The following is a 15,287-nucleotide window of genomic DNA, read 5'->3' as shown; positions in this document are numbered from 1 at the left end:
GAAGCCAGGATCACGTCTGTTAAAATAACACGACATGAGCAAATAGATACAGACCAAACTACATGCATTGTGTAAATGACTTGTATTTGCACATTTCATGTACACTTAGCTGTCATTAGTTATGAAAGATTTGCAATTTAAATAACCATCTGTTTTTATGTCATTTTCAAATGTTTTCATTAGTTACTACGTTTCTAACATTTACAAATTTCAAACTGCTTTTGTAAAATAATTGTAAGTAGTAGTATGAATGAAACTTTAGCTAAATTAAATCACTTTTAATTATTGTCTGATGAAGTTTGAATCTTCATTCTAGTGCTGAATACACTGCTCCGTGGATTGGCTCAAGGTAACTCATTGTTTTTCCTCTATTTCAAAAAGATATTTCCTCTGTACTGTATCACTTTCAATAACATGCACATATATGAAAACTAGACTAGAATGTGGAACAGGAATGTGTGAATCTATTTTGATTATTTATTTTTATGTTTCTATATTTTATAGCTTTGTGTTATGACATTTTGATATGCTCCATGTATTAACACCTGATGCTTTTCTTACTCTAAATTTACCAAAGATTGTTTGACCAACATGTTGATGCATTTTCCTTTTTGCACAGTCATCTCATAAACCGTCACATATTTTCTGTTTAGTTGTCTTCATCTTGTTTCTACCCTTACTGAGTTCTATTCTTCATGTGAACAGGTCCCACTGCCCACGTAACCCTTAAATACAACTGGTCTCAGATATTCTGGGGTGAGACAGTCACTTTCAGATGTGAGATCAAGGGAAGAGTAGACACTGATTGGACTTATATCTGGAGAATACTCGGATCATATCCACAAACAGAAAATAATGAATACAGTATAAGTGATGCTACAAATTCTCACAACGGAGAATACGAGTGTTTGGGCAGAAACAACCACCCTCAGGGATACTCCGACACACAATGGAGTGATCCCTACAGATTGACAGTAACACGTAAGTAAAACCATGATTTCCATTCCGTCATGATTTTAATGTTTTTAAAATCTAAAATAACACTATTGCTTACTTTAACAATAATGAAATCCTTTGCAGGGAACTTTGTGACTAATTATTTTTGCCTTTCAGCGATAACATATTTATTACCTTTGAAATATGCTGAAAATACGTATCACTGATTTATTAACAGTCTACATATAATTTAATGACTTAGTGTCTGAGAAGTTGAACATAAAGGTCACTATATTTCTGCAGAGATCAAATAGTGGCAGTGGCAGGTTTTACAAAAAATTGATGTGAACTGAATAATTTGTCTTTCCCATAGAGCTCTACAAAATATCTATATTTTAATTGCTCTGTCAAAGTGAGAAAGTGTCCCATGCTGCATAATGCATGTTATAAATGTGTTACAGTAAAGATACAGACATGATCACTTAAAGAAATTTAACTTCATAAATTGTTCATTTAATGCCATGTAAGGATTACATCTTGTTGCAAAGCTTAGACTCGTAATCGTCATAAGTTCTTCCTACAATTTAGGCTGTACCTTGTGATTTTGACCCAAATACAGACACAATAATTTATTCTTTCACATTTCTGTCCTTCATCAAACAGCATACAGACCAAGGGCTGAACTGAATGCTGACAGTAGAATCATTCAACCAGGGGGTGTAGTGACTCTGACCTGCAATGTGATCCCTCCATCATCTGGGTGGGAGTTCTTCTGGTACAGAGGAGAGAGAACAGCTGAATTGAAGATCACACAAGATGCCAGGTTCACTGTCTCACAAGGAGGACTCTACTGGTGCAGAGGAGGAAGAGGAGACCCACGTTACTACACTCAGTACAGTAGTCAATTCACTATCAACAGAATCTGTGAGTATATATTTATAGAAACATTTTAAAATCATAAATTGATTGATAAAATGCCAAAAACATTAGTTTCATCATGTAGATTTAACTTTTTATTTGATTTGTCTTTTTATGGGAATCTTTGAACCTGAACAGTAACAAACAGAGCTGTTGTGACTCGTCAACCACATTGGTCTGAGATATACAGCGGAGAGAGGATCACCCTCAGATGTGAAATCCATGATGGAGAAGTCACTGAGTGGATGTATGAGTGGGAAACAACCGGCTCAAATACATTTACTAGACACAGTGAAGATGCTGCTTCATTCAGTGGTGTTGTTTACAGTGGTGATGAATGCAAGTGTATGGGAAGACACAAAACTGATTTCTACTCCTCAACTGAATGGAGCTCTCCAATCACACTGACTGTATCAGGTCAGGTAGACTGCTTTTTTTATTCATCATGAAAACATGTTTTTGACTTCCAACTAATTTCATGACCAATGAGGGATTTTAAGGGTGTATGTGTTGAAATATGTGGTGAGGGGCTTTTATTCCATGCACAGGAGCACAAGAAATGTAACTATTTATTTATTGAGGGTTATATTATTCATAGAAACAGTAATAATCTTTAAATGTCTCTGTTCTAAATCAAACAGCACACAAACCAAAGGCTGAACTGAGGGCTGATAACAGAGACATACCAGTAGGGGGCAGTGGGGGCAGTGTGTCCCTGACCTGCTCTGTGAACCTATCATCTGGTTGGAAATATCAGTTTTGGTACAAAGAGGATAAACTTGCTCAGCCCAAGGCCCTTGAAGACAGTGGTGCTACCTCGGCTGGACAAATACATGTCTCAGAGGAGGGACTCTACTGGTGCAGAGGAGAGAGAGGAGACCCAGCTTACTACACAGAGAACAGTGAAATGATTAGCATCAACAAGAAGAGTGAGTCTACCATTTTTGACTTGTTTTGATGTGGATTAAAGGCTGGTCATCTTTGCATTCTTACTGTGAAATCTTAAACTTCAACAGATGGGGAAAAGGCTGGCCTGACTCAGCACCCCAACTGGTCTGAAATATACTATGGAGAGAAGATCACTCTTAGATGTGAAATTGAAGGTGTAGATGACAATGAGTGGGAGTATGAGTGGGAAACAACCAGCTCAAGTGCAACTAAACCTACAAAGCAAAAGGAGTTCAGTGTACGTTTTGCTTATACATCCCACAGTGGAGACTACAAGTGTAGGGGCAGAAAACAAAGTGACAAGTCTTCAACATTGTGGAGCACTCCCATCACACTGACAGTGTTATACGGTAAGTCACATTTATTTCTGCTGTTTTATTCATAAACCTTGTTTAAGCTTAAAATGTAAGATTGTTTTCAAAAATAATATAAAATCTATAATAATATGGTTTACTTTTAAAAATCACTTTTCCAACAGGACCAAAGCCTCTCCTGACTGTGACTCCATCATGGCTGAGTCCTGGAGACTCAGTAACTCTGAACTGTGAAGTTAAACACCCATCTGCAGGATGGAGGTTCTTCTGGTATAAAGTTGTTCCCAAACTACCAGGCGACTCCTACAGCTATGATCTGCTGTCTGAAAGCAGCAATGGGACAGAATGGTATTCACTCATTGTTGAAGGACAGACACACACAGCAGGATATGTGTGCAGAGCTGGAAGAGGAGATCCAGTGTTTTACACTGATTACAGTAAACCAAAGTTTGTCTGGTCTGCAGGTCAGTTTGTTTCTGTCTGTCCTTCTATTAAAAATGATAATCCATTTTTGTCTGAACAACATACAGTTTCTTTAACACTTGAGTCTTCAATGAAGACATGAATGGATTATGGTAACCTCACGATGTTCTCTCAAAAGAGCATGAAGCCAATTTGTTTACTTTTTACTTTAATCTGTGATTTTAAAATGTCCTCGATTTTCCTTGTTTTCTTCTGTCATCACTCTTTAAATTCTGAAGGTGTGAAAAACACTCAAAAAATAATTTTAGATGGGCTGTAAATGTTATTCAATCTCAATGACAACCTTTGCTTTGTATAAATAAACTCATTACTTATTCCCCCTTGAAGAGCAGGCAGGACTTGTGCAGTTAGAAACTGTTGGGCATTAGTTAATCTGCACACTCATAATTAACAATCACATTCTGGCAAAACAGGTTATAAACAGAACATTACAAAAAAAAAAACCAAGCCAACGATCTGAGACTACACAGATAAAAACTAAGGAAACATTGACCACACATGGAGGAACAACACAGCACATTTTAGAGTGTGGGCTTTAAATTTACTTTTTAATTTACCCGGCTTTCTTACTGATCTTCCGGCTGTGTTAGATGCTTGATTCTGATTGGTCAAAACCCCTTGACAAACCCTTGACCACGTTTATTAACTTTCACACATCATTTGCAGAAAAGAGTTCTTGGACATTTTGCTTCTGCACATTGATATCATAGACCACAAGGTGAGGTAAAACAGTTAGTTTAGGTTTAAATTCCTAATTATAATAATACTACTTTTAATACATTATATTTAAAGAGCACCTTTAAAAACAAATGTTTATGAAGTGCTTTGACAAACAAAGCATGGCAGAATTCAGGAGGATGACAGAATAAAACTTTAACAGTCAGGGAGAAGTGTAGAAAATTCTAACAATGCAAAAAACAAACTACAAAGCAAAGGTTAACAAGAATAAATCAAAATTAAACAGAATGAAGTGATGAAACAGTAGACCAATAAATCATGTTAAAGAGGTTAAAAAGGAATTTAAAAAGCATTAAAGGACAATTCAAGGTTTTAAGAACCAGAGGGTCTGTGTCGGGGTTCTATTTCCCATAAACACCTAATAACAATACAATAGTTTATTGTTTACTTACTGAAAATGAAATGCAAGCTAAAATTATTTTTTTTCAAAAGCCACAGTATTTTTTTTAACCCCTTGTCACATTTTTTCTCACAGATCTTTCATCAGCATCTCTCAGAGTGAGTCCCGACAGAGTGCAACACTTCAACTCTGATTCTGTCTCTCTGAGCTGTGAGGGAAACTCTACTCGGTGGAGAGTGATGAGGACTCAGAAGGGAAGTACCGTTGAAGAATGCGCTTCATGGTGGATAAAGACTGACTCCTCATGCACCATCCCCACCTATAGCTCGAGTAACGACCCGTTCTGGTGTGAGTCTGAATCAGGAGAGTTCAGCAATGCAGTCAACGTCACCCAAAAGAGTATGGCTTCATTACATTACCTTGTTTTTGAATTTGAATTTATTGAAAGGATTCCCCCTTGAGGTTAACCAAGACAATGGCTTTTAACCATGTGGATCATTACAGTCACAGCTTCTTTCTCATTCTCTTAACAAAGAGAAGAGTCAAATATCTTCATCCTGAAACTACAAACTCTTCCAACATCTGATTATAGTGATGACTGGATGCACAATTTTAATAATTTACTTAAGCTTTTGAGCCATTGATCAGTGTTAGAGTACTTGTAGCATGTATGGTCTTGTAGACGCTTGTTGCTCATTGTGTGTGTGCACATGATAAAGACATCAGATGATGGTCATTTTGAATACTACAGAAGAAGAAAAACAGATCTGCTCTTGTCATTCTGCATCTGCTCTTCTTAATGTTTGATCTCTGACCGATACCCCTTATCTTTGATTGTTTTACAGATTTGTATATTATCCTGGAGAGCCCTGTACATCCTGTGACTGAAGGAAGTTCAGTTAGTCTAAGCTTCAAGTTGAGAAACATAGATATGGTGCCCCCTGTGTTTTTCTATCACAATGACAAACTCATTCAGAATGATTCCAGAACGGAGCTGAATATCTCTGCAGTGTCAAAGTCAGACGAAGGCTTCTATAGGTGTCGGTGCTCAGGAAAAGAGTCAGCACAGAGTTGGATGACAGTTAGAGGTGGGTATAATGAAATAATTTTTTTTTCTCTTTTCAAATATTGAACTTGATTGTAAGTATAATCATTAATCTGATTTCACTGTTGGGTTCAATTAAAAAGGGTTCCAACTGAACTGAAAAGGTCTGCATTGGTGTATGTGATCACGTGACATATTGTGAATGGCTAATTTAAGATGTGTGGTTGTGGTTGTTTATACCCCCTAACATCTATGTGTATATGCTGGAGATTTTGCATTATGACTTTTTCTAAATGCACTGCTTAACATGTCTAGAAAAGTTCTATTTAAGTGATTGACGGTTTTGATTTATTATTTATCACAGCAGTGTCGAAGTCTGGGAACTCGTTTCCTGTGGTTCTTGTGATTGTTGGGCTGATTTGTGGAGTCCTACTTGTAGTTCTTCTTCTCCTTTTGTATCGCTACAGGCAGGCTGTGAAGGGTGAGACCCTTTCTCTCTATTATTACATTTTTTGATACATAAAATGATTTCAATTGAACACATTTCCTGACACTGAATAGCAGTTTGACAAACTTAAGCTACAAAACCATGTAAAAACACCTGTCTTTTTCACAGATCGATGCTGTATCAGGTTAGTTCAACTCTCCCTCCTCTAATTTTGAACATAACTTTGTTACACCGTAGTGTTCTGCAATATATTCTTCTTATTCTTGAATTTCCCCGTTGTGGGACGGGTAAAGGAATCTCTTATCTTAATCTCTTAATGTGCTAAATGTTAAAGGTCGATGAAGTCCAGGAATATTGATCAGAATGCAGCCGGAGATCGTGTGGGCGGCCAGATGAGGGCTCATCATGATGAATACGCCGCTCCTCTCCATGGTAAGCATTTGAATCGATCATGTACTTCAATGTAAAAACACACCTTCAAAATGCCACTTTAATCTCCTGAAGATAATAACCATCATTAGGTTTACTACAGTCATGGCCAAAAGTTTTGAGAATGACACAAACATTACATTTTCACAAAGTCTGCTGCTTCAGGGTTTTTAGGTGTTTTTGTCAGATGTTTCTATGGTATAATGAAATACAATTAGAAGCATTTCATAAGTATCAAAAGCTTTTATTGAGAGTTACACAGAATTCATGCAATAAGTCAATATTTGCAGTGTTGACCCTTCTTTTTCAAGACCTCTGCAATTCTCCCTGGCATGCTGTCAATCAACTTCTGGACCAAATCCTGACTGATGGCAGTCCATTCTTGCAGAATCAATGCTTGGAGTTTGTCAGAATTTGTGGGTTTTTGATTGTCCACCCGCCTCTTGAGGATTGACCACAAGTTCTCAATGGGATTAAGATCTGGGGAGTTTCCTGGCCAAGGGCCCAAAATCTTAATGTTTTGTTCCCCGAGCCATTTTGTTATGACTTTTGCTTTATGGCAAGGTGCTCCATCATGCTGGAAAAGGCATTCTTCATCACCAAACTGCCCTTGGATGGTTGGGAGAAGTTGCTCTCGGAGGACGTTCTGGTACCATTCTTTATTCATGGCTGTGTTTTTAGGCAAGATTGTGAGAGAGCCCACTCCCTTGACCGAAAAGCAACCCCACACATGAATGGTCTCAGGATGCTTCACTGTTGGCAAGAGACAGGACTGATGGTAGCGCTCACCTCGTCTTCTCCGAACAAGCCTTCCTCCAGATGCCCCAAACAATCGGAAAGGGGATTCATCAGAGAAAAGGACTTTACCCCAGTCCTCAGCTGTCCAGTCCCTGTACCTTCTGCAGAATATCAGTCTGTCCCTGATGTTTTTACTGGAGAGAAGTGGCTTCTTTGCTGCCCTCCTTGACACCAGGCCTTCCTCCAAAAGTCTGCGCCTCACTGTGCGTGCAGATGCACTCACACCTGCCCGCTGCCATTCCTGAGCAAGCTCTGCACTGGTGGTGGCCCAATCCCGCAGCTGTAACACCTTCAGGAGACGGTCCTGGCGCTTGCTGGACTTTCTTGGGCACCCTGGAGCCTGTTTGGCAACAATTGAACCTCTCTCCTTGAAGTTCTTGATAATTGGATAGACGGTTGACTGAGGTGCAATCTTACTCGCTGCTATAAACTTCCCTGTTAGGCCCTTTTTGTGCAATACAATGATGGCTGCACGTGTTTCCTTGCAGGTAACCATGGCTAACAGATGAGGAACAATGGTGTCATGCACCATCTTCCTTTTAAAGTGTCCAGTCACTCAATCATGACAGATTGATCGCCAGCCTCGTCCTCATCAACACCCACACCTGTGTTAATGTGTGTGACACCTGTGTGTCATTGAAATGATGTTAGCTGGTCCTTTTGTGGCAGGGCTGAAATGCAGTGGAAATGTGTTTTTGGTGATAAAGTTCATTTTCAAGGCAAAGAGGGACTTTGCAATGAATTGCAGTTGAGCTGATCACTCCTCATAACATTCTGGAGTATATGCAAATTGCCATTATAAAAACTGAAACAGCAGACTTTGTGAAAATTAATAGTTGTGTCATTCTCAAAACTTTTGGCCATGACTGTAGATAGATTCAACCATTGCTTGATTTCATCCCTCGTTAGGTGATGCCAGTCTCTATGACTCAATCAAAGACCCTGGAGAGTCTGCAAATGGTACAGGTAATACCTTTTTAAAATGCTCACACCAAAAAAATCTCAAGGTTAACATATGTGTTGCTTATTTTTGCTTCAAGCTAGTTGGGCAGTCAGTGCGCTTGAGAAGTGACCTCGACATGAGACAGGATGTCCAGCTACCAAAAGTATTAATCAAACTCAAACAGGTTGAAGCAGCATGTATGATGCATCAGCTGTTTCCCATGTTGTATGAAGAACAATAATTTACCGTTGAACTGAACGCATCACTTTTATAGTACTTTGCATTCAGATTGACTTTCCATAGAGGATGAAGCAAAGTTCTTACACTTATGAAAAGTTAACATTCGACCACTTGGTCTCAAACCTGCGAGTTGCACCTTTAATTGAACGCTGCAGCTATTATGCTTTGAAAGTCAGCTGTCTCTGTTTCATTCTTAGACTTCTGTGTTCAGTTTTCATTGAACTAGCCAACATTTACTGTGAGGTGGAGAGCATTTCACATCTATATCTAGAGCAACTGATAAATGTGGCTCTGTGGCTTTCTATTTGAGTCGGTTGCCCCACTTAGAAGACCGACGCTTGAGCCCTGGTTCCTGCTGTCTCCATGTCAAAGCGTCCCTGGGCAGGACAGTGAACCCTGAACTGCTGCCAGTGGCTTGGCTAGCAGTGTGTGAATGGCATCAGTTACTACTGATGGGCACTTTGTGTAGCAACCAACATCAGTGTGTGAATGAGTGTGAGAATGGACATGTAAGGTGCATTTCGATCAAGAGTTCCGGGGTCTTTTAGCCCCCAGAACTAAACAAATCAGAACAAATCACGCCAGTGACGCATGGAGAAAAAAAAATAGATTCAATAATATTTTGAAATCTTAATAAAAAACTAAACTAGTATGCATTCCCAGGAACTCCCTCTGTGTTCAACAACTGTGCAAACACTGTAACGGTTAACTGAAAGTCCCAGGACCTTTGAAAAGTTCTACCCCCCAAGCAGGGGCTTTTCATGGGGGAGATTATCTATCCCTGAACTAAATTTAGACCCTGGTTCCTCCGGTCGAAACGCACGTAGTTCAGAGGTAAAGTCCCTAGTTCTGGGGTAAAGTTCCTGCGGTGGAAAAACGCCTCTAGTGTATCAGGGCGGCTGTGTCTCAGTGGATAGTCGGTCGTCTATCAATCGGAAGGTTGGTGGTTCGATCCCAGCTCCGGTAGTCACATGCCGAAGTGTCCAGATACTGTCGTTCAGCGGTGTGTGAATGTGTATGATTGAGATTAGCTTATACTGATGGTCCCTTACTGTAACAGCCTCTACCATTAGTGAGAGAATGGGTGAATGTTACAAGTAGTGTGAAAGCGCTTTGAGTGGTCAGAAAGACCAGAAAGGGGCGTTGGTGGCCTAGCGGTCTAAGCGCCCCACATACAGAGGCTATAGTCCTCGTCGCAGAGGTCGCCAGTTCGACTCCTGGCTGCGACATTTGCTGCATGTCTTCCGCCACTCTCTGCTCCCCACATTTCCTGTCATTCTGCAGGTGTCCTCTCAATAAAAAGGCAAAAAAAAAGCGCCCAAAAATATATATATATATATAAAAAAGAAAGACCAGAAAAGCGCTATATAAGTACAGTTCCATTTACCAAGTCCATTTATCTGTGCTTTCAGTGGTCTCAAGGACCCATTCATTAAAGTTCAAAGTTCAAAGTCAAAGTCTTCTTTATTGTCAAAAACTGCAGTATGCACCAGACATACAGAGGATTTGATATTACGTTTCTCTCTCAGACCCTAGCAACGACAACAACAGATAAACAGAAAATAGCTAGAAAAAGATAAGCTAAATTTAAAAAGAAGTAAGCTAGTATAAATAATAAAATACAGTTTTGAATTAATGCAAAAAATTTGCACTGTTATTCACTAATATAAAACCTGCAGTGTAGCACTGGCATTGACAGCATTATGAAACACAAGTTCACACATGTCAATGTCATGTCAATTTAGGTGAATTCAAGCAATACTCTCTGAACTGGCATTTTCCAAAAAAAAGAATCAACTGTAGATGCACTGAACTTCATGCACAGACCACAATTCTGAAACATTTTAGTGCTAATGCGTTCAAATATCCACTCACATATATTTCAGGTGCAGGCCAATTCCAGGATGTCACATATTCCTTGCTTGAACTTAAAAACACCAGGAAGAAGGGTGAGTACCTCAAAGATTCACAGCTGATGAAAGCAGTCTAAAAGAGTATTTATTGATGTTGGTCCTTTGTGGTTACATCTGATTTTCTTTACAGGGAAGGAATCTGATCCAAATGAGATTGCTGTTTATTCTGAAGTGAAGATTGCAACGGCAGGTACTGTCAGTTTAACAGTCTTATTGAAAAGTGTCATAGCATCTGGCCACCATGCAGTTTAAATTCCCTCTCTGAACTTGAGCAGTGCCTGAATATTCCCACTAGGTGTCTCCACAAGCGAAAATGACCCAATCTTACCTCAATCGAGGACCATGAAGACTATCTTTTTGTTTCTAAGTTTGTCTGCTATAACTGCATATGACTGTATCTTATTGTGTATTTTCTGTCTATTGTTTTGAATGCATTTCCACATAGATGTAGCATAAACTTGAATATTCCAGTCTGAGTGTGTCCTGTAGGGCTGTAAAGTCATTCAGCAGTGCACCCAAAGTTTCCTTTCTTTCTACCTGTCAGTCTATCCGTCCATGTGTGTGTTCCAAAAAATGTCTTCTGAGCAAACACATCCTCATATCCGTCTTTTGTTTTAGATGAGACACTCATGTATGCCCAAGTCATCTGCCAAGATGCGGGTAAAGGCAAGAAAAAGAAAGGTGAGTGAAGTATACGTTTAGCTGCTGTTTGCTTCTAAACCATGTTGGCCTTTGACACATCACAGCTTCCAATATGTAGTGAGCACATAAGCACTATAAATAAACCTTTTTAACACCTGTAAAAATAACTGTTCAAAGTGTCTTTTTCAGCAATGTATCCGCCTTCTTATCATATTGCTATGTATGCATTAGTTAGCAGCACTGTGCATGTTTCAATCAAAGTAAGAACGCTGGGTAATAATATTAAAAAATAACCAAGACCATGCTCAAAATTCTCAAACTGTGCTTGTTTATTCTAAACATTCTGATTATTATTAAGCTGCTGCTGCTCATCTCTCCATATTCAGGAAAGCCAAAGTCTGCAGCAACCGAAGACCCAGTTTACTCTGCAGTCAAATCAGGTACAGCTCTTGGTAATGATACAACCTTACATAATGTGGATATTAGGATACAAGGATTAGGACTTCATTTATACTTACTTTTTTATGATTTGAAATGTATTAGTTTTTAGAAACATTCAAATAAAGACACAGATAAAGACAATACAATAAAAAAAATAAAAAAATAAAAAGAACAAAACCAATTCCAAAACAAGCAGACATAAAACATAAATTTGATGGATTATTTACAGCAAAAAAACAGGGTGAACATAGCAACTCATCATACCATACACATACCTATTGTTGCAGAATTGAGAACAAAAAGGACAGAGTCTGGCTTGATGGTCAAAGTTCTGGTTTACTTGATACAATACACAGCTTTTAAACACTTCACAATGTACATCATGCAATCTCGGCTACGTGATGGTCTCCATGAACACCAAGTCAATATTTGGCACATCTTCATCCACATCATCGTCCATTTTAGGCAATGTCCTGGTCCATTGACAACATTGATTAATATTTATTGAGAGCATCCTGTGGCTCCCTTCCCAGCTCCACACACACACACACACACACACACACACACACACACACACACACACACACACACACACACACACACACACACACACACTCTGCACACTTAGGTTTCCCTTAATGGCCAACAAGATATTTATCTTTTCACAACACATGTTATGTTCCATTTCGGCATGTCCCAGCACTGCTTAAGACTTCTGGGAAGTTATAACATTTCTAACTCTCATAACCTCATGCAGCTACACAATGGTAACAGCTGCATACACAAATTCATGATTATGCACATAGGCACATGTATATGCATACGTAAACATATTAAATAAAATTAAAAATTAAAAAATTAAAAAAGGGGGTATGGGGTGGCTGTATTGGTTTTAAACACTGTTAAACACAAAGAGGCTACTACGTCCAAAAGTTTGCCCTTACAGGTTGTTAATATAAAGGAGAAATTTGTCCCACATTTATACTTACTAAATGTCTTTATAGATGAATCTGCAAACTATGAGAACTTAATTAGCTGCCATTTTTTGCATTGGCATCTCTCTGAAATATCTGCGCAAGTTGTGCTCAGAAATGATCAGTTTTAAACTTTTGGTGGCATGTGGAGTTTTCATCTGCTCCAACAGCCTTTACTTTATGAGGAGTCCATCTGTACTAGCGCTAACACTTTACATAGAATCTTACCTTTTACATTAGATTACTTACCTATTTAATCTAGCTTTTAATTTGGAGTAATTTATTTTTAGCCCTGGACTGCATTATAATTATTTTAATCATTGCTTTAACATTTATTTATCTTATTTAATTATTTATTTATCTATTTATTTCTTGTATTCATCTGATCTTGTCAACGCTATCTTATTTTTAACTTTTCTTCCCACTCTTACTTTTTTTATTTATTTTACTGTGTTGAAGTATTTTATTTATAATCATGCCTTTTTTAATTTTGCCATTACTGTTGTTTTCTGTCTCTTAGTTATTTTGATAAGCACTTTGTGCTCCATGTTTATATATATGAAAGGTGCTATATAAATAAAGTTGAGTTGAGTTGAGATTCACTGGCCACTCAGAGGACTAAGATAATCTTTAGAAGTAGATCAAGAATATTAAAATAAGAAGTAACTTTATTTATTTCTGATTGACCTGTTGATTGTATTTTGTCATTCATTGCAAGGTGATTAAAAAAATAAAATGTTCCCCTGCAGGCAAACAAGCTAATCAGGATGAAGCATGTAATCATTACAGTACACTTGTGGTGGCAAAAAAATGATAAAAAATAGGTAAATAAAATAAAATAAAATACATGCTCAATAGTTATTTATTATAAAATACATATATGCTAATACAACCAGTCTGTAATAATTACATGCAGATGTTAACTGATTGATGTCACTAGCATGGTAGAATGATGTTACATGCACTTGATCACAAGTATTTGGTGGATATGATCAAGTCTATTTCTCTATCTATAATCAGGCTATTTAATGTAACCAATGTCTACGTACTTTGTTAATCCTAAATAACGCCAAGATCATCTGATTAAGGTATCTTCATCAGCAGCTGTCTAATGTTTTGATCCAGCTACCTTTGCTGCTGCAAACAGTAATGGCAGGATTTGTCTGTAAACTTAAATTAAGCATATGAAAGCATGCATTACTTTTTGTTCTTTGCTTTTTCTTCCAGGTCAATAAAGGTCCTGTTTCAACAAGCCAAAGGAAAGGATGACGAGATGAATAACACGTCCTGGCGTCATATACCAGCTTGCAGCTTTTATATGATAGTTATGTGCTCATGTATTAGCCATTTAAAACAGTTATATCTGTACAGTTTATTTAGAAATGTATTTAAAGGAAACCTGTGTATTTTTTTGTCCTTTGAAATGATGTAAAAGTAAGCTATGAGTAGCATCAATTACTTTTATTTGATCAAAGTCTTTTTTTATTTTTTAAATATGGTATCAAAAAAACATTTACATTGAAAATAACAATATAGGACAGTTGTTAATTACTTTTTTATGCTTTTCTTTATAGAGATAGATATTTTCTTTTGTAATCTATTGATGTTTGTGATCCAATAAAGAATAAAGCGGATATACAAGAACTCAGATGTGTCTGCAATATTTCCTTTGAGCCACAGAGAGGAGTTACTTTTACAGAAAAGGGACTTGTTGACCTTGTTTTTGTATTTCTATGAACCTGTGTGTATTTGGGACCTAGAAAGTTACTAGAGACAGATAAGTTTGAATAATTGAGTGGACAGCAGAGAGAGCCAATAGGAAGCAGGGACACATTACTATCTTAATATCAGTCTATGGCAGGGGTTCCAAAACTTTTCAGCCTGCGACCCCCAAAATATAGGTGCCAAAGACTCGTGACCCCCACTGTCCCTCCAAAGTGATTTAATGTGGCTTCATTTTGCTGGTCTGCAGAAAACGACCCTCCCTTTATGAGCATGTGGCTGTGTTTCCTGTGCCTTTATGAATTACCTTACTGCTACTGATGCTTTTGATAATTAACTGTTCACTAACCCTAAACTTAGGAGTCATCTGGCAAAAAGAAAGGCAGAAATCTCATTACATTTTCTATTTTCAAGGTTTTAATTCAAGTTTAGCATCTATTTTTGTCAATATTTTTTACTATAATGAGTAAAATGTACTATTTTTAGATCACTTTAAAAGAAAACATTCTGGAAGACATCCCACGACCCCCCCATTTGTGTCTGATGACCCACCAGGGGGTCCCGACCCACCCTTTGGGAACCCCTGGTCTATGGTGTACATTGGTCGGTTTTGAGAACTCGTCTAAATTGTGGTCTAGGACTGACCTGTTTTTTAATTCAACATTATCCTGTAGCAGTAGAGCAAAAGTGATGACTGAATGATCGAAACCAACACTGCAACAACACATAGTTAAAGTGTGAAGAGGAAGCTTGAAGTTGTATTCCATGAGGTCATGCTGATGTGGTGTGACTTGGCTTTTTCTGCTTCAGTACAATAGTTTGAGCAACATAACAGCATATTTATGGTTTCTCCAAAAAGTCGTGTTCCTTGACTGCATTTGTGTTTAATAGCAACAGAAATGGATAGAAAAAAGACAATTCTGATGAGTGAGATTTGAAGTTTAAATCATTGTTTAAAGATAAACCGAGGCATTTGTACTCTGTTAAATAAATATGTGTTGAATGTTAAGATCAA

General features: G+C 37.9%; 1 protein-coding gene across 1 annotated transcript in view; it reads left to right on the top strand.

The window, feature by feature from the left end:
- The window catches only part of LOC117807134 (obscurin-like), a 58,020-nt gene extending 43,920 nt beyond the window's left edge, over positions 1-14,100 (top strand). The window contains exons 3-18 of the mRNA XM_034676206.1: positions 1,600-1,860; positions 1,993-2,271; positions 2,496-2,783; positions 2,871-3,152; positions 3,281-3,580; positions 4,813-5,076; positions 5,523-5,765; positions 6,087-6,203; positions 6,339-6,354; positions 6,505-6,602; positions 8,307-8,363; positions 10,467-10,529; positions 10,624-10,683; positions 11,112-11,174; positions 11,522-11,587; positions 13,778-14,100. Of these exons, the coding sequence (XP_034532097.1) occupies positions 1,600-1,860; positions 1,993-2,271; positions 2,496-2,783; positions 2,871-3,152; positions 3,281-3,580; positions 4,813-5,076; positions 5,523-5,765; positions 6,087-6,203; positions 6,339-6,354; positions 6,505-6,602; positions 8,307-8,363; positions 10,467-10,529; positions 10,624-10,683; positions 11,112-11,174; positions 11,522-11,587; positions 13,778-13,785 (2,465 nt within the window). The 3' untranslated portion in view covers positions 13,786-14,100. The remainder of the gene's footprint in view (positions 1-1,599; positions 1,861-1,992; positions 2,272-2,495; positions 2,784-2,870; positions 3,153-3,280; positions 3,581-4,812; positions 5,077-5,522; positions 5,766-6,086; positions 6,204-6,338; positions 6,355-6,504; positions 6,603-8,306; positions 8,364-10,466; positions 10,530-10,623; positions 10,684-11,111; positions 11,175-11,521; positions 11,588-13,777) is intronic.
- Positions 14,101-15,287: the final 1,187 nt, after the last annotated feature.

The sequence above is a fragment of the Notolabrus celidotus genome, chromosome 23 (assembly GCF_009762535.1).
Source record: "Notolabrus celidotus isolate fNotCel1 chromosome 23, fNotCel1.pri, whole genome shotgun sequence".
Classification (NCBI taxonomy): Eukaryota; Metazoa; Chordata; class Actinopteri; order Labriformes; family Labridae; genus Notolabrus; species Notolabrus celidotus.
The sequence above is the reverse complement of the archived record's forward strand: the minus strand, read 5'-3'. Positions and strand labels throughout refer to the sequence as shown.